Source organism: Scyliorhinus torazame, chromosome 13 (assembly GCF_047496885.1).
Source record: "Scyliorhinus torazame isolate Kashiwa2021f chromosome 13, sScyTor2.1, whole genome shotgun sequence".
NCBI lineage: Eukaryota > Metazoa > Chordata > Chondrichthyes > Carcharhiniformes > Scyliorhinidae > Scyliorhinus > Scyliorhinus torazame.
The window spans coordinates 192,267,923-192,294,716 of NC_092719.1; the positions used below are offsets into that span (position 1 = coordinate 192,267,923).

Here is a 26,794-nt window from a genome sequence, read left to right on the forward strand (position 1 = left end):
CAGGGCTCCCCGCACCCCTCTCTGTCGCCTCCACTGTCCCCATATGTTCAGTGTTGCCGCCACCACCGGGTTCGTGGTATACTTTTTAGGTGAGAGCGGTAGCGGTGCCGTCACCAGCGCCTCTAAACTCGTCCCTTTACAGGACTTTCTCTCCAGTCTTTTCCACGCCGCTCCCTCACCCTCCATCATCCATCTACGTATCATTGCCACATTGGCGGCCCAATAATAATCTCCCAAGTTCGGTAGTGCCAGTCCTCCTCTATCCCTACTACGCTGAAGGAACCCCCTCCTTACTCTCGGAACTTTCCCTGCCCACACAAAGCTCGTGATGCTCCTATCTATTTTATTTAAAAAGGTCCTGGTGATTAATATAGGGAGACATTGAAATACAAATAAGAACCTCGGGAGGACCATCATCTTAATTGCTTGCACCCTGCCCGCCAGCGATAAAGGCTGCATGTCCCACCTCTTGAAGTCCTCCTCCATTTGTTCTACCAGCCGTGTCAAATTAAGTCTGTGCAAGGTTCCCCAGCTCCTAGCGATCTGAATCCCCAGGTATCGGAAGTTTCTTTCCACTTTCCTTAGCGGTAAGCCTTCTATCTCTCTACTCTGGTCCCCTGGATGTATCACAAATAATTCACTCTTCCCCATGTTTAACCTATACCCCGAGAATTCCCCGAACCTCCTCAAAATTCGCATAACCTCTATCATCCCCCCCGCTGGGTCTGACACGTATAACAATAGGTCATCCGCGTATAACGAGACTCGATGTTCTTCTCCCCATCTAATCACTCCTCCCAATTTCCTGGAGTCTCTCAATGCCATGGCCAGAGGTTCAATTGCCAACGCAAACAACAATGGAGACAGCGGGCATCCCTGTCTTGTTTCCCTATATAATCGGAAATACTCCGATCTATGTCGACCTGTAACTACGCTTGCCGTTGGTGCCCCATAAAGAAGTCTAACCCAGCTAATAAACCCGTTCCCAAACCCAAACCTCCTTAACACTTCCCATAAATACTCCCACTCCACCCTATCAAATGCCTTCTCTGTGTCCATTGCCGCCACTATCTCCGCCTCCCCCTCCACTGGGGGCATCATTATCACCCCTAATAGTCGTCGCACGTTAACATTCAGTTGTCTCCCTTTTACGAACCCGGTCTGGTCTTCGTGCACCACCCCCGGGACACAGTCCTCTATCCTCGATGCCAGTACCTTTGCCAGCAACTTGGCGTCCACGTTCAATAGTGAAATAGGTCTATAGGACCCACACTGCAACGGATCTTTGTCTCTCTTCAAAATTAGCGATATCGTCGCCTCCGACATCGTCGGGGGTAGAGTCCCCCCTTCCCTGGCCTCATTGAACGTCCTCGCCATCAACGGGGCCAACAAGTCCACATATTTTCTGTAGTATTCCACCGGGAACCCGTCCGGCCCCGGAGCCTTCCCTGCTTGCATGCTTCCCAGTCCCTTAATAACCTCGTCCACCTCAATCGGCGCCCCCAGGCCTGCCACCTCCTGCTCCTCCACTTTCGGGAACCTCAATTGGTCCAGGAACTGCCGCATCCCCTCCTCTCCCTCTGGGGGTTGAGACCTATACAGTTCCTCATAAAAGGTCTTAAACACCTCATTTATCTTTCCTGCCCTTCGCACAGTGTCTCCCCTTTCATCCCTAATTCCTCCTATCTCCCTCGCTGCTGCCCTCTTTCGCAGTTGGTGCGCCAACAGGCGACTAGCCTTTTCCCCATATTCGTACCTCCTCCCCTGTGCCTTCCTCCACAGTACCCCCGCCTTTCTGGTGGTCAGAAGGTCAAACTCGGTCTGGAGTCGTCTCCTCTCCCTGTACAGCTCCTCCTCCGGGGTCTCTGCAAATTCCCTGTCCACCCTTAAAATTTCCCCCAGTAATCTATCCCTTTCCTTGGCCTCTGTTTTCCTTTTGTGGGCCCCAATAGAGATCAGCTCTCCTCTGACCACCGCTTTTAGTGCTTCCCAGACCACTCCCACAGGGACCTCGCCGTCGTCATTGACCTCCAGGTATCTCTCAATACACCCCCTCACTCTTGCACACACTCCCTCATCCGCCATCAGTCCCACATCTAATTGCCAGAGTGTTCTCTGCTCCCTGTCCTCTCCTACTTCCAGGTCCACCCAATGTGGGGCATGATCCGAAACCACTATGGCTGAGTATTCAGCTTCTTCCACCCTAGAGATCAACGACCTTCCTAAAACAAAAAAATCTATCCGGGAGTACACTTTATGGACATGGGATAAGAAGGAATACTCCCTAGCCCTAGGTCTAAGAAATCGCCATGGATCCACACCCCCATTCGGTCCATAAACCCCTTAAGTACCTTGGCCGCTGCCGGCCTTCTTCCGGTCCTTGAGCTGGATCTATCTAGCCCCGGGTCCAGCACTGTATTGAAGTCCCCTCCTAAAATCAAATTACCTGCCTCCAGGTCCGGTATATGCCCCAGCATCCGTCTCATGATTCCCGCATCGTCCCAATTTGGGGCATACACATTAACCAACACGACCTCCATTCCCTCCAGCCTACCACTCACCATTACATATCTACCTCCGCTATCTGCTACGATGTTCTTTGCTTCAAATGCTACCCGTTTCCCCACCAAAATGGCCACCCCTCTGTTCTTTGCATCCACTCCTGAGTGGAACACCTGTCCCACCCATCCTTTCCTTAGCCTAACTTGGTCTGCTACCTTTAGGTGCGTCTCTTGGAGCATAGCCACGTCTGCCCTTAGTCCTTTCAAATGCGCGAGCGCTCGGGCCCTTTTTATCGGTCCATTCAGGCCTCTCGCGTTCCACGTGATCAGCCTCACTAGGGGGCTACCTGCCCCCCTCCCGTGTCGACTAGCCATTACCTTCTCTAGGCCAGTCCCATATCCCGCCTCTGCGTTCCCGCTCGCTCCCCCAGCGTCGCACACCGTCCCCGACCACCCACTCTTTAACCATTCCCTTTTGGATTTCCGCAGCAGCAACCCAGTTGTTGTCCCCCCCCCCCCAGATCCCTATCTAGCTTGATTGCTCCCCCCATATCACTTCCGTAAGTCAGCTGACTTCAACTGACCCCGGCTACTCCTGCTCACTCCTCGGCCCCCCCGGTGTGAGGGAACTCCCATCCGCCTTGCGCCTGTTTTCCCGCCTTATTCTTTCTGGCGCGGGAACATCCCTTTACCTGACCCGCCTCTTATGGCGCAGCTCCCTTTCCCCTCCCCCTCCCCTTCCCCATTCTCCAACTATGTCCCGTCTTTCCCCCCTCACCGGCGCCCACATTTCCCCAGTGTCTCCCCCCTTCCCTGTTTACTTCTCGATTAACTTTCACCATAACATTAACAAAAACAATAACAATAACAATTCCCTGCAGCATCAGTCCCTCAGTTCCGGTCCAGTTTCTCTTCATTAATAAAGGTCCATGCTTCCTCCGCCGTCTCGAAGTAATAGTGTCTCTCCTGATACGTGACCCATAGTCTTGCCGGCTGCAGCATCCCGAACTTCACCTTCTTTTTGTGCAAAACCTCTTTGGCTCGGTTGAAGCTCGCCCTCCTTCTCGCCACCTCCGCACTCCAATCCTGGTATATCCGTACCACCGCATTCTCCCATCTGCTACTCCGCACCTTTTTAGCCCATCTCAGGACCTCTTCTCTGTCCTTAAGGCGGTAGAATCGCACGATTATCGCCCTCGGTGGTTCTCCCGCTTTTGGTCTTCTCGCCGGGATCCGACCTGCCCACTCCACCTCCATGGGGCCCGCAGGGGCCTCAGCACCCATCAGTGAGCTCAGCATCTTACTTACGTACGCTCCACAGTCCACTCCTTCCACACCCTCAGGGAGACTTAGTATCCTAAGGTTCTTCCTTCGCGCTCCGTTTTCAAGGGCCTCGATCCTTTCAGCACACTTTTTATGAAGTGCCTCGTGCGTCTGAGTCTGAACCGCCAGGCCCAGGACCTCGTCCTCAATACCTGACACCTTCTGCTCCACCACGCGGAGCTCAGTCTCCTGGGTCTTTAAAGTCTCCTTAAGCCCCTCAATTGCCTGTAGCATCGGGGTCAGTACCTCCTTCTTCAGCAGGTCCACGCACCGTCTCACGACCTCGTCCTGCTCAGGCCCCCATGTCGCCTGCGATTTCTCCGCCGCCATTTTGTTTTCCTCTCCCTCTGACCTTATAGTCGAAGATTCTTCAGGCTGCAGCCGCCGCCGCCGTTTTTTTCTTCCGTCGTTCGGGGGGGGGGACTCCCTTCCCACACACCGGGTTACTCGGCCGAAAAAATCCCCGTTGGGGCTCTTAAAAGAGCCCGAAGGTACGTCGGAGCTGGAGCCGCTGAAACGTGCAGCTAGCTCATCCTCACCGCAACCGGAACACATTTTCACAGGACTGAAGCTATTCTGTTCTTTAATTGAAAACATCAAGGCAACAATAAACATTGATTGCTATTTCTTTGCTCTGTCTGCTCCTTGAATAGTTATTTCATTACTAGCCGTCCCAATGCAAACACCATATCTCATAGAAACATAGAAATTAGTAACAGAAGTAGGCCATTCGGTCCTTAGAGCCTATATTATACATTATCATGGTTGATCATCCACCTCAGTACCCTGTTCCCATAACCCAGCCCGCCGAACCCCCCCCCCCCCGCAATATCCTTTGATCTCTTTAGCTCCAAGAGCTATATCTAAATCCTTCTTGAAAACAGACAATATTTTGGCCTCAACTGATTTCTGTGTAGAGAATTTCACAGGCTCACCACCTTTTGGGTCAAGAAATTTCTCCTCATCTCAGTCCTAAATGGTCTACCCTGTATCCTCAGATTGTGACTCCTGGTTCTGGGCACCCCGCCATCAGGAATATCCTTCTGCCATCTACCGGGTCTAGTCCTGTTAGAATTTTATAGGTTTCCATGAGAACCCCGTAATTCTTCCAAACTCCAGCAAATACAATCCTAACCAACTCAATCGCTCCTCGTATGTCAGTCCCGCCATCCTAAGGATCAGTTTGGTAAACCTTTGCTGCACTCCCTCCATAACGAGGACATCTTCCTCATAAGAGACCAAAACTGCACACAATATTCCAGGCGTGGTCTCACCAAGACGCTCTATATCTGCAGCAAGACATCCCTGCTCCTGTACTTGAATCCTCTCGATAGGAAGGCGAACATACCATTTGCCTTCTTCACCGTCTGCTGCGTCTGCATGCTTACTTTCAGCAACTGGTGTACAGGACAGACAGATCTCATTGCACATTCCCCTCTCTCAATCTATAGCCATTCAGAGAATAATCTGCCTTCCTGTTTTTGCAAAGTGGATAACCTCACATTTATCCACATTATTCTGCATCTGCCATGCATTTGTCAAACACTCAACTTCGCCAAATCACACTGAAACAGCTTTGAATCCGACTCACAGCTCACCCTCCCAACCAGCTGTGTCAACTGCAAATTTGGAGGTATTACATTTATTTCCCTCATCTAAATCATTCATATACATTGTGAATAGCTGGGGTCCTAGCACTGATCCCTACAGTACCACACTAGTCGCTGCCTGCCACTTGGAAAAATACCCGTTTATACCCGTCTGCAAACGAGTTTACTACAAACCTTAATACACTACTCCCAATTCCATGTGCTTTAATTGTACACATTTGTCAAAAGCCTTCTGAAATAAATCACATCCACTGGCTCCCCCTCATCAACTCTAATAGTTACACCCTCAAAGAATTCCAGTAGATTTGTCAAGCATGATTTCCCTTTCGTAAATCCATGCTGACTCTGTCTGATCCCGCAACTATTTTCCAAGTGCTCTACTATTAAATCTTTTATAATGGACTCTAGAATTTTCCCCACTACCAACACCAGACTGACTGGTCGATAATTTCCGGTTTTCTCTACACTTCACTTTTTAAATAGTGGGGTTACATTAGCTACCCTCCAATCTGCAGAAACTTTTTCAGAGTCTGTATAATCTTGGAAGATGACCACCAATACATCCACTATGTCTAGAGCCACTTCCTTAAGTACTTGGGGATGTATATCACCAGGCCCTGGGGATTTATCAGCCTTCTATCCCATCACTTTCCCCAACAACATTTCTCTACTAATCTTGATTTCCTTCAGTTCCTCCCTCTCACTAAACCCTGTTCTCCCAACATCTTTGCCAAGTTACTGGTGTCCTCCTTTGTGAAGATAGAACCAAAGTATGTATTTAGTTGAGATATGGAGATGCTGGCATTGGATGGGATGAGCACAGTAAGAAGTCTTACAACAGCAGGTTAAAGTCCAACAAATTTGTTTTGAATCACTAGCTTTCAGAGCACAGCACCTTCCTCGGGTGAATGTTCCTTTCACCCGAGGAAGGAGCTGCACTCCGAAAGCTAGTGATTCAAAACAAATCTGTTGGACGTTAACCTGGTGTTGTAAGACTTCTTACTGTATTTAGTTGGTCATTCATTTCTTTCTCCATTATAAATTCCCCTGTTTCTGACTGTAAAGGACCTCCATTTGTCTTCACTAATTGTTTTCTCTTCACATATCTATAGAAGCTTTTCCAGTCAGTTTTTATGTAAGCTTACTCTCATACTTTATTTTCCCCTTCTCAATCAAACAATTTGTCCTCCTTTGCTGAATTATAAACTGCTCCAAATCCTTGGGTCTGCTGTTTTTTCTGGCTAATTTGTATGCCTTTTCCTTGGATCTAATACTATCTCCAATTTCCCTTGTAAGCCATGCTTTGGCCACCTTTCCGGTTTTATTTTTGCGCTTGATAGGGATAAACAATTGTTGCAGTTCACCTATGCACTCTTTGAATGTTCGCCATTGCCCATCCACTGTCATCCCTTTAAGTAATGCTCTCCAATCCATCATAGCCCCCCCGTGCCTCATACAATTGTGGTTTCCTTTATTTAGATTCAGAACCCTGGTCTCAGAATCAAAATACATCACTCTCAAAAATGATGACGAACTCTATCACATTATGTTCGTTCATCCCCAAGAGGCCTTGCACAACCAGATTGTAAATTATTCCTTTCTCATTACACAATATCCAGTCTGGCATTTTCTCTTTTGGTTTCAGATTTCAGCATCTGCAGTAATTTGCTTTTATCTAGGATGGTCTGTTTTCTAGTTGGCTCCTCAACGTATAGGTCCAGAAAACCACCCCGTACAGACTCCAAGAATTCCTTCTCTACTGTATTGTTGCTAATTTGACTTGCCCAATCTATATGCAGATTAAAGTCACCCAGAATTACAGTTGTTCCTTTAACACATGTTTCTTGAATTTCCTGTTTAATGTCATCCCCAACAGCACTACTAGTTTGGGGGGGTCTATATATAACCCCCAATAATGTTCTTGCGCCTTGGTGTTTCTCAGCACTACACATACAGATTCCACATTGTCAGAGCTAATATCGTTCCTCAGTAATGCATGAATTTCTTTTTTAACCAGCAAAGCAACTCCACTGCGGTTTCCTTTTTTCTGTCCTTCTGAAATACTGAATACCCAGAGATGTTCAGTTCCCATCCCTGGTCCCCCTGCAGCCATGTCTCCGTAATCCCGGCTATATCAGACCTGTTTACATCTATTTGCGTGGTTAATTCATCCACTTCATTGCCAACGCGCCGCATATTAATGCGCAAAGCCTTAAGGCTTGTCTTGGATGGATGGATTGGATTTGTTTATTGTCACGTGTACTGAGGTACAGTGAGAAGTATTTTTCTGCGAGCAGCTCAACAGATCATTAAGTACATGAGAAGAAAAGGGAATAAAAGAAAATACATAATAGGGCAACACAACATATACAATGTAACTACATAAGCACTGGCATCGGATGAAGCATACAGGGTGTAGTGTTAATGAAATCAGTCCATAAGAGGGTCATTTAGGAGTCTGGTGACAGTGGGGAAGAAGCTGTTTTTGAATCTGTTCATGCGTGTTCTCAGACTTCTGTATCTCCTGCCCGATGGAAGAAGTTGGAAGAGTGAGTAAGCCGGGTGGGAGGGATCTTTGATTATACTGCACGCTTTCCCCAGGCAGCGGGAGGTGTAGATGGAGTCAATGGATGGGAGGCAGGTTCGTGTGATGGACTGGGCGGTGTTCACGACTCTCTGAAGTTTCTTGCGGTCCTGGGCCGAGCAGTTGCCATACCAGGCTGTGATGCAGCCTGATAGGATGCTGTCTATGGCGCATCTGTAAAAGTTGGTAAGAGTCAATGTGGACATGCCGAATTTCCTTAGTTTCCTGAGGAAGTATAGGCGCTGTTGTGCTTTCTTGGTGGTAGCGTCGGCGTGGGTGGACCAGGACAGATTTTGGGAGATGTGCACCCCTAGGAATTTGAAACTGCTAACCATCTCCACCTCGGCCCCATTGATGCTGACAGGGGTGTGTACAGTACTTTGCTTCCTGAAGTCAATTACCAGCTCTTTAGTTTTGCTGGCATTGAGGGAGAGATTGTTGTCGCTACACCACTCCACTAGGTTCTCTATCTCCCTCCTGTATTCGGACTCATCGTTATTCGAGATCCGGCCCACTATGGTCGTATCGTCAGCAAACTTGTAGATGGAGTTGCAACCAAGTTTTGCCACGCAGTCGTGTGTGTACAGGGAGTAGAGTAGGGGGCTAAGTACGCCTTCTTAATATTCTTTGTCCAGTTCCCATTAGTTTTCACTGTGGCCCTGTTTGATTCTGGCCCTTGGTTTCTCCGCCTGTCACTTTTCTTATTCTACTTCTCGTCTTTTGTTCTTATCCTTGTTTCCCCCTTCTCTGATTCCTTGCATAGGTTCCCATCACCCTGCCATTTTCGGGGCACCTGACCAATATCTGTCATTTGTTCAGGTGTCTATCCCAGCTCTCCCTTTTTTCCCCCTAAGCGATTGCTTCACACTGTGGTTCGTCAGCAGAGGGCCAGCCTCCACATGTATGCCTAAGACATCCAAAAATACAGGTGCCTAACAACCACGCAATTCAATTGGCCATCATTCCGAGCTTGAAATTCTGCCCACGGTAAGTCAGGAGAGGTAGAATAATGCCATTCTATTTACCTCAAACTGAGCTTCAAATCTTACATCCAGTCTATTACCAAGTCTGTTTCTTAGCCACCAATGGAACAATCTCCACCTTTTCTTCTCTACTGCTGAAACATCAATACAAATTTCCATGGCCTCATACATTAACAATTGCAAGTCAGTGCTCAGAAACTCCCAACATATTCAGAACATCATAGCACATGTTCCGAGTGCCAAACAAAAATCACACTGTCCTTGCAAAGTTCCACTTCTGTCCTTTGCCTCACCAAAATGAGGAAATGATTCCTGTGTTAACATTTCAGGTCAATGACCCTTTATTAGTTCTGATGAAGGATCATCAACCTGAAACTTTAACTCTGTTTCTCTTCAGAGATGCTGCCTGACCTGCTGAGTACTTCCAGCAGTTTCTGTTTTCATTTCAGATGTCCAGAACCTGCAGTATTACATTTCTGGAGACGATTCTTATCCTCATTGAAAAATCACTCGTCAGCTTAATTTTACTCTATCCAAATGATTTCCGGTCAAATGGCTGCACTCATTGTAAGATCCATCTGTACACCAGGTTACTGCAAACTCTTGGCTCTATCAATTGTCCTATAGCTATATTGCCCAGTCTTGATGTCTTTTTCTCAGCCTATTGAAGAGTTCTAACAACCCCACTTTGATTAATATTCTTGCACTTCACCATAAGGTTTGTCCTGTTAATGTTAGAATTGTGTTGTAATAGAGGACATGCTTTAAGTTGGTAAATCAAGAGCAGCTGTGCCCAACTGGGGAAGTATTAGGGCTTCACTCCAAGATTATAAAAAGATGCACACACAAGCTGTTGAGGGAAATTGGGAAAAGTCTGTGTCTTTACCTGCAGGCTTGGAAATAAATCTGTCCTAAGGTGCAGTCTAGCTTTGCACTCATTCTTTCCACAACCATACAAATATTGGAATTAACAATTCCATCCTTGTTCAGAGTTCATCTTTTTTCACTCAAGTTCAGTATTGTGATTAACGTAAGGGAGTGCACTGTTATCCTGCAAGTTCAAGCATTCGTTACAATTGCTCATGAAATAATAATTATACATGACGGGCGCGATTCAGTGGACTGTATTTAATGTCCGCTGAATGGCATTTTTAGCAGGCTGTTTCTCGGTGGCTGCCGATCTCGCTCTCCCCCACCTCCATTTCAGGCACCCCCACTCTACATGGAAAAGCCTTCCCCCCAGGCCTGACCCCTGGCAATATTGGCAAAGGATCATCTGGACTCGAAAGGTTAGCTCTTTTCTGTCCTTACAGATGCTGCGAGACCTGCTGAGATTTTCCAGCATTTACTCTTTTGGAAGCAAAACCATTAAGTCATTTCACGGAATAAAATACAATAAGTGGTTTATTTTAAAAATCTACAGCAACACATTTCATACACAAGGAACAAAAAGTCAGGTACTTTCAACTCTGCAATTAGAAACAAATTTAAAAAACAAGATATTTCATTTCAATTGTCAACTTTATCTCCCCAGAAATCCATAATTTCAAGACTGTGTACACCAGTGAAGCTATCCTGATATCAGCACCAGGATTTGGCAAGTATTAACTCCACTGAAAATCCCATAAAATGGAAGCTGGACTGGTTAAGCATGCTAACTGGAAAGCACAAGTGCTTAAAACCCTATATTATGCTACATTGGCTGCAACTGTTACATTTACAATTCAATAACAATACTGTATTTGCAACTATATCCGGAAAAGTTGTCAAATCCTGCTCTGGTCAATAGGAAACAACGTAAATGAAATTGGAAAGAGCATCAGTAGGTCTGCTTGACCTGCGAAGATCAATATGGATGTCTTTACCTCCCCCCAGCCAGAGACAATATATCACATGGTTTATTCTGATCCACAAAATAAAACAAGACACAGATTAGATTAAAATGAATGAAACACAGAACATGTATCACCAAGGATATTTTAGTGTGGTGTGCATTGGTGGAGACCATGGATATTGTAGTGGTACGTATTTCTGGAGGAGAAACAACAAGGACAGTAGCATGCATCATCCCCACTAGCTAATTTAAATATTTCACCTCATTTTAACTATGGAAATTGTACTTACTGCACCGAAGTATGGGGCCTGATGTACGATACCAGTACCCTCCTCCTCTTTTACATAGTTGTCTACAAGTACAGTGAAGGCTCCCATTTCTTTGCACTGCAAGACAGGATTATCAAAAATTACACATATATTCTTTGTAGAATTTCTTCATGAAGCAGCATTTTAACCAATTCTGTATTCAATAAACTTGCGATTAAGTAAAATTAAGACAGTTCACAGTCATTAAAGTTTTAAAAGATATATAAAAGCGACATTGAAATAATTGACCATAATTAATTCCCCACTTGGTATTTTGGTTCTAAGGTTACTAGCTGGAACACACCATTCACCTTGGTTTTATTGTTTATTGGCTGCCAACACTATTCAGTACCAAGTTTGGACCACAAAAGCAAATTCACTATAAATCAATCTACTGAACTAATGCCATCATATTAGTGGTAAAATGTGAATGGTGGCACCCCTAATTTTACAGGTAATTCCAATGTCTTTGTTTCAATGGAATTATAAAATTACATATTAAATCTTGATGACATCAAAATCTGTAGAATGACAACAGTTCCGATGCAGTAGTTTTGACATCTTATAGTTGAACCATTTTCTTCAACTTGGGTTATTTATTTGTTAAGACTTTCATGCCCTTAATTTTTGTATAAAACCCTATTAGAAAAATGATTTTATAAACACACTGGACAAATCCAGTTGTTTTCCTAAACTGTGGAAAGTTTGGGGTTTTAAGTAATAGAAAATTTGACTTAACACTTTAACTATAACTTGATTCATTACATAAATAAATATCAATAACATTCTTAATTATGAAATCCAAATGTGTAAAATTTAAAAAACACAGCACGGTAGCATTGTGGATAGCACAATTGCTTCACAGCTCCATGTCCCAGGTTCGATTCCGGCTTGGGTCACTGTCTGTGCGGAGTCTGCACATCCTCCCCGTGTGTGCGTGGGTTTCCTCCGGGTGCTCCGGTTTCCTCCCAAAGATGTGCAGGTTAGGTGGATTGGCCATGATAAATTGCCCTTAGTGTCCAAAATTGTCCTTAATGTTGGGTGGGGTTACTGGGTTATGGGGATAAAGGTGGAGGTGTTGACCTTGGGTAGGGTGCACTTTCCAAGAGCCGGTGCAGACTCGATGGGCCGAATGGCCTCCTTCTGCCCTGTAAATTCTATGAAAACATCAAAGATGCATTTACAGGTTTTGATAGTGATCCTTTCAGTTGTTCAGCTAATACCATGCTAGACAAGAACCATATGCAAGAATGAGACCCCCATGAATCTACACATAATTTAGTTAAAGAAGTATAGCACTATACATTAACAGTCTGACACCATACTGTCTACACTATCATTCTAATTTGTCAATGGTCATTTGGCATCTTTATCAACTGCTGTGATAATAGTTCCAAACACTTTATTAATGAAACTATTCAGGAAAATATTGGTGGCATGAAAATATCAGATAAATCAAAGAAATTGGAATATTTTCTGCTGGTTATAAATGTTAAAAACTGGGAAAATGTAAGTTAATTAAGGTAGGGACAGCGTGGCTGTGCTAATGGAACTAATGTCCACGATATGTTGAAAAGGTTTTGCAGCACTGCAAACAGATGTTTATTCTAAGGCAAGATAGTAATAATGGGGGAAAGAATATGAATGGATTTGAATGAGTTAAGGGTTCAAAGGAAGAGATGCAAGGTGTGAAGAAAGATTCATAAAGCTTTTACAATTCATCCAGAAATTAAGGTAATGAAGTCTGAATTCTACAAAGGTTAAGCCAGATAAGGGAGGATCAAAGGGAAAACTATACTTAAAAAGATGATTAAACAGCATAGAGGTGTTTTTAGACCTCAGCCAACAACAGGAATCGCTGTTTATCACCACCCACCAACCCCCTGACACCCCCCCCCCCCCTCCCCCAGCAATATGTCTTTATGAAGAAAGCCTGTCTTGAAAAGCAAGCTGTTAGTTTTACCTCAGAAGCAACCCCAAAGGGATGCAACTTCCCGGTGCGGTAACCGTTACTGGATTTTTAAAAACAGATTTTAAAATCTATATGGTGTTGTGGAACAATTTGACGTGTTAGGTGAAGACTGTTTGGAACTGTTTAAATTAGCAATACCATGTATAGACATTGTCCTAGTTAGGTGTGCTTTTAATTTACTGTATCGTTGTTTATTTTATTTCTTAATAAACATTTATTTTATTAAGATCGTCACAAAACATCTGGCACATGGATTTAAAACCTTTGCTAATACTATGTCAAATTGCAAAAATACAGCTGGGGACAGTGGTTTCAACTTCTGGGATTTGGAATAATTCAGCATTTACCATCAGCCTTGTTTTTAACAAAACACTTGATGTCACCTTTTATCAAAAAAAGAAAGCAGTAGCATCTCGCAAAATTCTTATGATTAATATCGGTAAATTAGCAGTTACTCTTCCTATCTTACAGCTCAAGTTAATGCACACAACATCAGCATGTTTAGCTATAATTCACAGTGGAGCAAGTGTGGCATTCTTCTTTTCTAAATATACCATTACTGATGCCGAGTTAGCAATCTATAATCTTACTAATAAGATGGTGCAACATACTGTGTGCAGTTCAATACTCAGCAGGGACACTAAGAAGTATTCTCTATCTTACCTTTAAGAAATAATCAAACAATGGTCTGTACTTCTTGCCTTTGAGAGCACTGCCTTGGAACCTTCATATTAAAAACAACACACAATTAATTTGACTTAGTTTCACTGATGACAGAAGAACGTTCTCAGCATGAATGTAAACGGAGCCTTTGAGATCGTACAACAAAATAAATCATAATTATCACTTCTAGATGGACCCTAAAGCTTGACTCAATTGTCCATGCATCCCTATCAGCAAAGACACTTTTACCAGAAAAAGAAACACAAAACTAAGATAAGAAAATGCAATATAAAACGAGGTGGAGGCCATGACCATGCAAAGTCGTTCTCAGGATAAAAACTTGAAAGTAAAAATCAGTTGCATTATTTTTTAGATAATCCTGTTTCTAATCAGTATTAAAAGTCTAGTGACAGCAGTTTGTAAGATTGGACTTTAGGTGCACGAGTCAACCTTTTTGTGATTCTCAGGCCCAGTTGCAGGGAGCAGAGTCGGAGGGCGGAGTTCCAGCCGGTGAGTAAACAGAGTAACTGACTTCAGGTGAAAAAAAAACTCTGAAAAAGTAATAATAATAATCGCTTGTCACAAGTAGGCATCAATGAAGTTACTGTGAAAGGCCCCTAGTCACCACATTCCGGCGCCTGCTCGGAGAGGCCGATACGGGAATTGAACCCGCGCTACTGGCATTGTTCTGCATTACAAGCCAACTGTTTAGCCCACTGTGCTAAACCAGCCCCTCATGATGTCACAGGAAAGCTGTCACCTGATTGGTCGGTAGGGAATCGGCACTGAATTTGAAAATAAAACATTGCTAAATTAATTAAACCTAATCAATGAATTACTTAATCATAAGTAGAGCGATATCTAAACCAGAGGCAGGAGATTACTGTATTTAGAATTTTACATTTATAGTAGAAATGTAGTGCTAGGAAGCATATAGGTCACTGTAACTTATTTTAATGTAATAAGTATTTATTATAAATTAATTTATTAATTAGTTCTAGAAATGGCAATTGGAGGGGTAAAATGCTTCACTTGTTAGATGTGGGAGGTCAGTGAAGCTTCCAGCATTCCGGACGAGTACATCTGCAGGAAATGCACCCAATTGCAGCTCCTCACAGACCGCATGGGTCAGCTAGGGCAGCAATTAGATGCACTTAGAAGCATGCAGGTGGCGGAAAGTGCCACAGACAGGGGTTTTAAGGACATGGTTACACCCAAGGTGCAGGAAGATAGATGGGTGACCATTAGAAGGGCAGGCATCCTCTGTGACTGTCCCCGCTCTAACAAGTATGCCATTTTGGATACTGTTGGGGGTGGGGGGGTGGGGCTATTAGGGGAAAAGAGCAACAGCAGCCAGAGCAGTGGCACTCCAGCTAGCTTTATTCTAAGCAGGGTGGGGCGAACTGCAGAAGAGCAATAGTTAGAACATAGAAAACACAGTGCAGAAGGAGGCCATTCGGCCCATCGAGTTTGCACCGACCCACTTAAGCCCTCACTTCCACCCTATCCCTGTAACCCAATAACGCATTCTAACCTTTTTGGTCACTAAGGGCAATTTATCATGGCCAATCCATCTAACCAATCGACTTTGGACTGTGGGAGGAAACCGGAGCACCCGGAGGAAACTCATGCAGACACGGGGAGAACGTGCAAGCTCCGCACAGACAGTGACCCAGCGGGGAATCAAACCTGAGACCCTGGCGCTCTGAAGCCACAGTGCTATCCACTTGTGCTACTTGCCCTATATAGGGGACTCTATAGTCAGGGGCACAGACAGGCACGTCTGTGGACATGAGACTCCAGGATGGTATGTTACCTGCCTAGTGCCTCTGAACAGGCAGGGGGCATTCTGAAGGGGGACGGTGAACAGCCAGAGATTATGGTACATATTGATACCACCGACATAGGTAAGGAAGGGTGATGAGGCCCTGCAGCAGGAGTTCAGGGGTTAGGAAGACATTTAAAAAACAGGCCCTCTAGGGTTGTAATCTCGGGATTATCACTGTACTACGTGCCAGTGAGGCTAGAAATAGAAAGATAGTACAGCTAAACACGTGGCCAACCAGCTGGTATAGGAGGGACGGTTTCAGATATCTGGACCATTGGGATCTCTTCCGGGGCAGGTGGGACTTGTGCAAGAAGGATGGGTTACATCTAAACTGGAGGGGCATATCCTGGCCGCGAGGCTTGCTAGTGTAACATAAGAGGGTTTAAATTACTGCAGCAAGGGGATGGGAACCGGAGAAATAGGTCAGAAGGTGAAATAACTGAGGGGGAACTAGAGAATAGGGTCAGTAAGGCTTCAGAGGAAGAGCAGGCAGGGAGATGTTGCTGAACACTGCGGGACTGGTGGTCTGAAGTGCAATTGTTTCAATATGATAAGTATAACAGGTAAGGCAGATGAATTTAGAGCTTGGATTAGTACTTGGAACTACAATGTTGTTGCCATTGCAGAGACTTGGTTGAAGGAAGGACAGGATTGGCAGCTAAACGTGACAGGATTTAGATATTTCAGGCAGGATAAAGGGGGATGTAAAAGTGGTGGGGGAGTTGTACTATTGGTTAAGGAAAATATCACAGCTGTACTGCAGGATGACACCTCAGAGGGCTCATGTAGCGAGCCAATATGGGTAGAGCTCAGGAATAGGAAGGGTGCAGTCACAATGTTGGGGCTTTACTACAGGCCTCCCAACAGCCAACAGGAAATAGAGGAGCAGATTTGTAGGCAGATTTTGGAAAGGTATAAAACCAACAAGGTTGGTGTGGTGGGTGTTTTTAACTTCCCCTATATTGACTGGGACTCACTTAGTGCTAGGGCTTGTCTGGGGCAGAGTTTGTAAGGAGCATCCAGGAAGTTTTCTTGAAATAACATGTAGGTTGTCCAACTAGAGAAGGGGCCATACTGGACCTGGTATTGGGGAATGAGCCTGGCCAGATGATCGACATTTCAGTAGGGGATCATTTCGAGAACAGTGACCATAATTCAGTACGTTTTAAAGTACTGTTAGGTATAAGAATAGTCCTCAGGTGAAGGTGCTAAATTGGGGGAAGGATAATTATAACAATATTAAGCAGGAGCTGCAGAAACTAAATTGGGGTAAATGTTTGAGGGTAAATCAACATCTGGCATGTGGGAGGTTTTCAAATGTCAGTTGATAGGAATTCAGGACCAGCATGTCCCTGTGAGGAAGAAGGATAAGTATGGCAAGTATAACAAGGGATGTTGTGAACTTAGTCCAAAAGAAAAAGCAAAAATTTGTAAGGACTAGAAGGCTGGGAACAGGCGAAGCCCCTAAGGAATATAAGGAAAGTAAGAAGGAATTTAAGCAAGGAGTCAGGAGGGCTAAAGGGGGTCACAAAAAGTCATTGGCAAACAGGAAATCCCAAGGCTTATTATACTTATATAAAGAGCTAGAGGATAGCCAGAGAAAGTGCTGGCTCACTCAAGGATTGGGGGGGGGGGAATCTATGCATGGAGCCAGAGGAAATGGGGAAGGTACTAAGTGAGTACTTTGCATCAGTGTTCACCAAAGAGAAGTACTTCGTTGATGATGAGTCTAGGGAAAGGTGTGTAGATAGTCTGGGTCACATGGAGAACAAAAAGGAGGTGGTGTTGGATGTTTTAAAAACATTAAGGTAGTTAAGTCCCCAGGGCCTGATGGGATTTACCCCAGAATACTAAGGGAGGCATGGGAGGATATTGCTGGAGTCTTGACAGAAATCTTTGTATCCTCACTGGCTACAGATGAGGTCCCAGAATACTGAACAATAGCCAATGTTGTTCCTTTGTTTAAGAAGGGTAGCAAGGATAATCCAGGAAATTACAGGCCGGTGAGCCTTATGTTAGTGGTAGGGAAATTATTGGAGAGGATTCTTCAAGACAGGTTTTACTCCCATTTGGAAGCAAGTGGGCGTATTACCGAGAGGCAACATGGTTTTGTGAAGGGGAGGTCGTGTCTCACTAACTTGATCAAGTTTTTCGAGGAAGTGATGAAGTTAATTGATGACGGTAGGGCAGAGGATGTTGTCTACATGGATTTCAGTAAGGCCTTTGACAAGATCCCTCATGGCAGACTGGGACAGAAGGTGAAGTCACACGGGTTCAGAGGTGAGCTGGCTCGGTCATAGAAGGCAGAGGGTAGCAGTGGAAGGGTTTTCTGAATGGAGGGCTATGCCTAGTGGTGTTCCGCAGGAATCAGTGCTGGGACCTTTGTTGTTTGTAGTATATATAAATGATTTGGAGGAAAATGTAACTGGTCTGATTAGTATGTATACAGACAACAAAATGGTTGGTGGAATTCCGGATAACGATGAGGACAGTCAGAGGATATAGCCGGGTATAGATCGGTTGGAGGCTTAGGCGTAGAGATGGCAGATGGAGTTTAATCTGGACAAATGTGCATTTTGGTAGGTGTGGGAAATATACAGTAAATGGCAGAACCTTTAAGAGTATTGACAGGCAGAGGGATCTGGATGTACAGGTCCACAGGTCACTGAAAGTGGCAACGCAGGTGGACAAGTATTTTTCTGATCGGTAAAAAGGCTATTTTAATGTAAATATTAAAGCCCAGTTTTAATACCCATTTTAAAATAAGGATTTCAGTACTCATAACCTTAGACCATGACAAAACACATAACTTCAACAGATTCACAAAAGCCTGACACATGCACAAACTAATTGTAGATTAAAACAACATTTTGCTGACAAAATGAACAAGCTATGGTCTTAATGAACAGATTTTCAAAGTCAGTTTGACATTAAGAAATAAGCTGTTCCAGTAATCGAAATCAAGGTCAAGTAAGCACCATAGCAATATGAAGCCATCATTGTCCAGAATGTGCTTAAAGCATAGTCAGCAGAAAACCAGTAAAAACCAGTCTTGATAATAGCACAAAATCACATTCCACAGCATACACAAATATTCAAACATGAAACACTCAGAACTTATGTTGCAAATTGAGGATTGACAGTTAATCATCAAATCAAATATATTTGATTCTCACCCAAACCAATTAGGACGACAAAGAGGTGTAGACAGATGGCTTCAGACTGATAAAATTCTCTTTAAACATGATGGTCCGCATGGCCATCTTTAATCCGGGATCATCCTATACTTTGATCTAACCATTCACTATCTCTATTTTCATATTTTCACTTTTCCACTCTAACTCTTGAAGTAAATGCAAGCTGTTTTGCAGTAAACGAGAAACCATTTCTGTATTATTTTGAAAGTTAAATTGTTTATAAGTTACTTCTCTTTAAGTCCTTTTGCTAGCCGGACTCTATTGAGAATAGATTTAAGTTTCTCTCAATTGTAATCAAGTAGAGGCAATAAAAGATTCTTATTTGCATCCGAGACGTTTAACTCAAATTTCTACTGAGTTTTAGTGTTGCAAGACTTCACTAGATCCGCATGGTAGATCTCTTCAGTGGCCAAGGCATATGGCATACTTGCCTTGTTCGGCTGAGGCATTGAGTATAAAAATTGGCAAGTCATGCTGTAGCTTTATAGAACCCGAGTTAGGCCACACTTGGAATATAATGTTCAATTCTGGTCACCACACTACTAGAAAGGTGTAGAGGCTTTGGCGAAGATACAGAAGAAATTTACCAGGATGTTGCCTGGTATGGAGGGCACAGCTATGAGGAGAGGTTGGATAAACTTGGTTTGTACTCACTGGATCGACAGAGGTTGAGGGGCGACCTGATAGAAGTCTGGAAGATTATGAGGGGCATGGACAGAGTGGATAGTCAGAAGTTTTTTCCAGGGTGGAAGAGTCAATTACTAGGGGACATAGGTTCAAGGTGCAAGGGACAAAGTTTGGAGAAGATGTACGAGAATTTTTTTTTTTAATATACAGAGGGTAGTGGGTGCCTGGAACACTCTGCCGGATCCGGCAGGTGGTGGAAGCAGATACGATAGTGACGCTTAAGGGGTGTTTGAAAGATACCTGAATAGGGTGAGAATAGAAGCATACGGACCCCGGAAATGTAGAATGTTTTAGGTTAGACTGGCAGCATGGAGGGCCGAAGTTCCTGTACTTTTCAATGTTCTTCGAATTAGTTTTTTTTGTTTATCCATTCACAATATGTGGCCATAACTTGCATGGTTAACATTTAATGCCCATCCAAAATTGTTGAGAAGGTGGTAGGAGGCCATCTTCTTGAATTGCTCCAATCTGTTATAGCGATTTTGAGCAAATCGAGCTTGCCAGGCCATTTTCAAGGGCAATTTTGAATCAGCTACATTGCTGTGGGCATGGAGTCTTCTTTAAATATATAAAAAGGAAGGGTCAAATTGAACAAGACCCTCTTGGAGAATGAGACTGGGGAAATGATAATACGGAACCAGTAAATGGCAGATGAGTTAAATAAATGCCTTGTGTCAGTCTTCACTGTGGAAGGTATTAATAACATCCCTAAAATACTAAATAATCAAGGGGAAAGGGGGGGGGGGCGAAATATACAATAACTATCACTAGAAAAAAAGGACTAGGGAAATTAATAGGGCCAAAGGCCGATAAGTCCCAGGACCTGAAGGAGTACATTCTAGGATTTTAAAGGAAGTATCTACAGAGATAGTGGATGCATTGGTAGTAATCTTCCAAGAATCCTTAAATTCTGGAAAAGTTCCAGAAGATTGGAAAACTGTCAAATGATCTCCTGAAACCGATGCCAGTTAGCCTCAAATGTTGTGCAAATTCAGGCCAGAGTGAAAAGCAATAGGATTTACTCATTATGCACTGCCTCAGTTCTTCCATCTTCAATTCAGAATACAGCTTCTCTCTTCATTACCTTCCCAGATAACCTCCCTTATGTACTGTATTCTGTGACTGGGCTAAAATGCTCTCCAGCAAAGGTAAGCACTACCCATAGTCTGGCCTCGTTCTCCTGGACTCAATACCGTTCACTAGTTCAGATTCTCGTGTTGAATGCTTTATCCCATGTCACCAATGTCTATAAACGGGATGAGCAACCAAAGACCTGGAAATGGAAAGCACAAAATGGAAGATCTCACAGAAAAGTCCTTAATAGACAGCACCACCACTTATGGCAGTGGAGCTCAAGGAGTGAGATCAGGAAGTTGAAGAGCCGTAGTCTGAGGGGCTGAATTAAGAACTCCTGCAACGTTGATGTCGTCAACACCAAACAATAATTCAGAGTGTGACTGTGAAGCAGCTCCAAAGAAAGGGGTTGAGAAAACTATACAAGTGCTACTGAACAATGGCCGATTAAATTTGTTCTGGGGAACTGCACAAAGAGTGAAAGAAAGCCCAACACTATTACTCCACAAATGGCACCAAATAACTAATGATGAAATTGAACGAGATCCAGCCATTGAGCAAAAGCATGTCCTCCTAGTACTTTAGAGTAGCTACCAATAAAGCAAACAATTGGAAGAATGATTTTTAAAATATTTCTGCAGCATGTGCCTTGCCATTTATAGCTAGTAAGAAAGAGACAGGCCCCATTTTAATTCCTTTCCAAAGGGTTAATTGTGAAGTATACTTAGTGCCTAAAGTCACTGTAACAGAAGTTGAGATCATTAACAATGTTAAACCATTTCAAGGTACTATTCTGAAAGCAATGAGAGACACTGTTGATGACTGATTGATGAATAGGAATTGGTCCCTATTCGTGTACACGAATAAATTAGGCAAAATTATATATTCCAGTATAATATATATGCAGTCTCAACCCTTCAACCTAATACAAGAAAGAATATGTTTTAAACTCCACAAACATTAGATTGTTTCTTTTAAAAGAAATACAATGTCAGATAGTTTTGTAAGGGCCCCGAAGAATTCAGCACGAGTTTTAAGGATACAAAATAATAACGTTTATTTACTATAACAATATATACATAACAGTAGCAGTAACTTCCCTTGCTACCTTCTCCTTCCTCCTGGTTCCTGGACTGGCCAGCTTATTTATAGTAGGAGTTTCTCCGCCCCCCTCATTGGGGAAGTTCATACTCCCATAGGATTGTGGGATAGTCATTAGTCCCCAGCCAATCGTCAGTAGGCAGGTTATAACATCCCTCCCCCCCCCAAAGTCCAAGGAATCCACCGTAGGCCCTGGCGAAGGAAGGCGTCGAACTCGTTTGGCCGCAGGTCGGACGCCATTTGCACGCGGCGCTGGATCAGGCGGCGTATAACGAGACGGAGACCGGCGCTTCCGTGATGAACGGCGCGGTTGTACATCCACGGCCTGTGGACCCGAGGATTCCCCCTCTGATTCATCCGGTGTCTCCATCTCGGAGTCAGAGTCTGCTGCCTCCGTCATGTCAGCGTCTCTATCCCCATTCGGTCCCGTCACGACCTGCGCAGGCTTCGAGTGAGGCACCAGTGGAAGATTTGGAGGACTACCTTCCCTTGTTTCTGGTCTTTGCCGCTGTTGAACTGAGCTCCGGGGGCAGGGAATCTTTTGCGGGGATGATCTTCTGGACCGGACGTGGTCTACATGTTTTCGCTGGAGACGACCCTGGGCTTGCACTTGGTACGATATAGGGCCCGTTTGGCGAAAGATTGCGCCAGGAACCCATTGGGCAACACCAGCAAAATTCCGCACGAATACTGGGTCACCGGGCGCAAACTGCCGAATCGGACGATGCCGAGACGATCCCGGTCCCTGCCGTTCTTGTGTGCGGCGTACTTTTGCGCCAATGTCCGGGAAGACCATACTAAGGCGGGTGCGAAGTCTCCGGCCCATTAGGAGTTCTGCGGGAGCTACCCCAGTCACTGTATGGGGGTGGTCCTGTACGTAAACAAAAACCGAGCCAGTCTCGTGTCCATTGATCCGGAAGACTGCTTCTTTAGGCCTCTTTTGAATGTTTGCACTGCACGCTCTGCCAACCCATTTGAAGCCGGGTAGTATGGGGCAGTGCGGATATGGCGGATGCCGTTCATCTTTGTAAACCTAGCAAACTCCTCACTCGTGAATGGAGTGCCATTATCCGTGACCAGCACCTCGGGGAGGCCATGCGTGCTAAATGATAAACGCATTTTTTCAATTGTTGCGCAGGACGTTGTCCCCTGCATCTTATGCACCTCCAGCCATTTGGACTGGGCGTCAATTAGTAGAAGGAACATGGATCCCTGAAAAGGCCCTGCGAAATCTGCATGTAAGCGTGCCCAAGGCCGCCCTGGCCATTCCCAGTGATGTAGGGGCGCGGCCGGCGGAAGCTTCTGATGCTCCTGGCAAATGGAGCAGTTTTGGGCCACCTTCTCAATGTCGGTGTCGAGGCCTGGCCACCAGACATAACTCCGGGCCAACATTTTCATCTTGGTCACGCCCGGATGCCCATTGTGCAAGTCTGATAATATCAGCTCCTGGCCTTTTTCCGGGACAATCACACGCGTCCCCCACAAGAGGATGCCGTCTTCCACGCTGAACTCTGACAGCTTGGAGGAAAATGCCCGCAACTCGCCTGGGAGCTGTCTATGCTGCCCACCATACAGGACTATGTGCCGAACCTTTGACAGGACTGGCTCCGTCTGGGTCCACTCACGGATCTGTGATGCCGTGACAGGCAAGGTGTCCATAAGATTTAGGGTTGCAACCACCTCACCGGTCGTGGGGGTCGACATGGGGCCGGTCGATAAAGGCAATCGGCTCAGTGCGTCGGCATTTGCTATCTGCGTACCTGGTTTGTGCTCCAGAGAATACTCATATGCAGCAAGCAACAAAGCCCAGCGCTGGATCCGTGCAGAAGCAATGGGCGGTATTGGCTTATCCTCTCTGAAGAGTCCCAGCAGGGGCTTATGATCAGTCACGATAGTGAAATGGCGGCCGTACACATACTGGTGGAAGCGTTTCACCGCGAAAACCACTGCCAGGCCCTCCTTCTCGATCTGCGCGTACTTTTTCTCCGCTGCAGTCAATGTGCGGGAGGCGAAAGCTATCGGTCGCTCAGCCCCGTTCTCCATCTTGTGGGACAGGACAGCCCCAATACCATACGGGGATGCATCACATGTGACGAGCAAAGGCTTTCCCGGATCATAGTGGGTTAGTAACCCAGACGACGACAATTGTTGCTTTACCCGCCGGAAAGCGGTTTCTTGCGGCTGACCCCAAACCCAGGTGTGATTTTTCTTTAGCAGCAGGTGTAAGGGGGCCAGTGTAGTTGCCAGATTGGGGAGGAACTTCCCGTAATAGTTTACGAGACCGAGAAAAGAACGGAGATGCGAAGTGTCAGTCGGGGTGGGGGCATGTTGAATTGCACGCACCTTCTCTGCGACGGGGTTCAGACCCTCGCGGTCCACCCGATAACCTAGGTAGACTACTTCTTTTGCCTGAAATACGCACTGTGTGTGACGTAAACGGACTCCAGCCTCCGAAAGGCGTTTAAGGACAGCCTCCAGATTTTCCAAATGCTCTTGCTCCGATGTCCCTGTAATCAAAATGTCACCTAGGTAGACAGCCACACGTGGTAAACCTCTCAAAATGCCCTCCATAACACGTTGAAAAATTGCGCAGGCAGAGGATACTCCAAAGGGCAACCGTGTATATTCATACAGGCCCCGGTGTGTGTTAATTGTTACATATGGTCGGGAGGCAGGGTCCAGCTCCAACTGCAGGTAGGCGTGACTCATGTCTAATTTTGTGAATGAGAGTCCGCCTGCAAGTTTCGCGTAGAGATCCTCTATGCGAGTCATTGGGTATCGGTCGAGTCGGGGAACTGTATTCACTGCAAGTTTATAGTCGCCACACAAGCGAACTGTGGCATCTGGCTTCATTACTGGTACAATTGGTGCTGCCCAGTCAGCAAAACGGACGGGCCTGATAATACCCAAACTCTCCAAACGAGTGAGCTCCCCTTCTACCTTCTCGAGCAAAGCGTAAGGCACTGGGCGCGCCCAGAAATAGCGCGGCGTGGCTCCTGGTTCAACTTGGATACGGGCTACGGCCCCTTTTATTTTCCCCAAACCAGGCTGGAATACCTCTGGGTATCGTCCTAGCACCTCAGTCAACCCTCCAGAAACTGTTTGGAGGATGTGCTGCCATTGCAACCGCAAATGGCGCAACCAGTCCCGACCCAACAGGCTGGGCCCATGGCCACGCACTACGATAAGTGGGAAACGCCCCTCCTGGCGTCCATAGACAACAGGGGTCATTGTAGTTCCTGCAATGTCCAGTGGTTCCCCCGTGTAGGTGGCCAACCTGGCCTGTGAGTCAGTTAATGTAAGGGTCTGTATACCCTGCTTGATGCGGTCGAATGTCCTCTGGGCGATCACGGAGACCGCTGCGCCAGTATCCAACTCCATCTCCAGCAGGTGGCCATTGACCCGTACTGTCACCTTAATGGGGGCCACACGGGGAGCTGCCACACAATGCAGCTGCAGGCAGTCGTCCTCCGTCTCCACGTCCTCAGGAGTGGTCGCCGCAGGTTCATCCACATGGAAGGTACGGCCTCTGGGCTGGTCCCAGTTACAGCCCCTGGGCTGGTCCCAGTTTCGGTCGGAACGACGGCGCCTCTGGCGTCCCCAGGACCGCCGTCCGCGACGGGGTCGGCGCCTACAAGTCTGACACGGACATGGCTCCTCATCCATTGGCTCTGGAGAAGGCTCCCTTCGGGGAGGAATGTTCGATGGCCACTGGCGTCGGTCTGGTCGTTGCCTCGCCCAAGGTACCGCAGGAGTGCGGGGGAACGTTTTTGGGCGGAAAGGGTTGCGCCCCAAGGCATGCACTTCCATTCCCTGTAGCTCCTGTACTCCTCACTCTGCGCTCTCTCGGGACAAGACTATTTGTATTGCCTGTTGAAAAGTCAATGTTGGCTCCGCTAACAACTTTCTCTGGGTGGCCGCATTGTTAATACCGCAAACCAAACGGTCGCGTTACATTTCTGACAAGGTCTCATCATAGTCACAGTATTCCGTAATCCCGCGTAGCCTGGATAAAAAAAAAAATCGGCAAGGGATTCTCCAGGGGTCCTCTCAGCGGTATTAAACCAGTAACGCTGGACTACCGTGGATGGGGTTGGGTTAAAGTGTTGCCCCACTATATTCACAAGTTCGTCAAACGTTTTGGTGTCCGGCGCAGCTGGGTACGTAAGGCTCCTAATCACCCCAAACGTATGCGGCCCACAGGCGGTGAGCAATATGACCACCTGGCGCTCGTTTTCAGTGATATTGTTTGCCCGGAAATAGTAACGCATCCGTTGTGTGTACTGGTTCCAGCTTTCCAGCGCAGCATCAAAAACATCCAAACGTCCGTACAGAGGCATGGTATAATAGAAAACAACTTCCAACCTGTATCCAACAAAAATCCAGGGAGGTGGCTTCAGCAGTGTAGACAGCTATTCACTTTTACCTTCGTCGCCAGTTTTGTACGGGCCCCGAAGAATCCAGCACGAGTTTTAAGGATACAAATTAATAACGTTTATTTACTATAACAATATATACATAACAGTAGCAGTAACTTCCCTTGCTACCTTCTCCTTCCTCCTGGTTCCTGGACTGGCCAGCTTATTTATAGTAGGAGTTTCTCCGCCCCCCTCATTGGGGAAGTTCATACTCCCATAGGATTGTGGGATAGTCATTAGTCCCCAGCCAATCGTCAGTAGGCAGGTTATAACAGATAGAGAATTTAAACCTAAATACCCTCTGGAAATTTGCACTCTTGAGGTGGACTGCAAAGAGAACAAAATCAGGTACTTTGCATCAGTCTTCACAGTGGAAAACACCAGTGGCATACCAGAACTTCAAAAGAGTCAAGGGACAGAGGTTAGTTTAGTGGCCATCACCAAGGAGAAGGCACTGAGGAAGCTGAAAGGTCTGAAGGTGGTTAAATTACCTTGACTGGATGGAGTACACCCAGGGTTCTGAAGGAGATAGCTGAGGAAATTGTAATAATAATAATAATCTTTATTGTCACATTGGGGCAGCACGGTAGCATTGTGGATAGCACAATTATTTCACAGCTCCAGGGTCCAGGTTCGATTCCAGCTTGGGTCACTGTCTGTGCGGATTGCACATCCTCCCCGTGTGTGCGTGGGTTTTTTCCGGGTGCTCCG

The 26,794-nt window shown here is 45.7% G+C and overlaps 1 protein-coding gene across 2 annotated transcripts in view; it reads right to left on the reverse strand.

The window, feature by feature from the left end:
- iars1 (isoleucyl-tRNA synthetase 1) overlaps nucleotides 1-26,794 on the reverse strand; it is a 330,949-nt gene that overhangs the window by 212,641 nt on the left and 91,514 nt on the right. For both annotated transcript variants that reach the window (XM_072472632.1, XM_072472633.1), the window contains exons 9-10: nucleotides 13,779-13,839; nucleotides 11,126-11,221 (exon numbers count right to left, since the gene is read on the reverse strand). In XM_072472632.1, coding sequence (XP_072328733.1) covers nucleotides 11,126-11,221; nucleotides 13,779-13,839 — 157 coding nt within the window. The remainder of the gene's footprint in view (nucleotides 1-11,125; nucleotides 11,222-13,778; nucleotides 13,840-26,794) is intronic.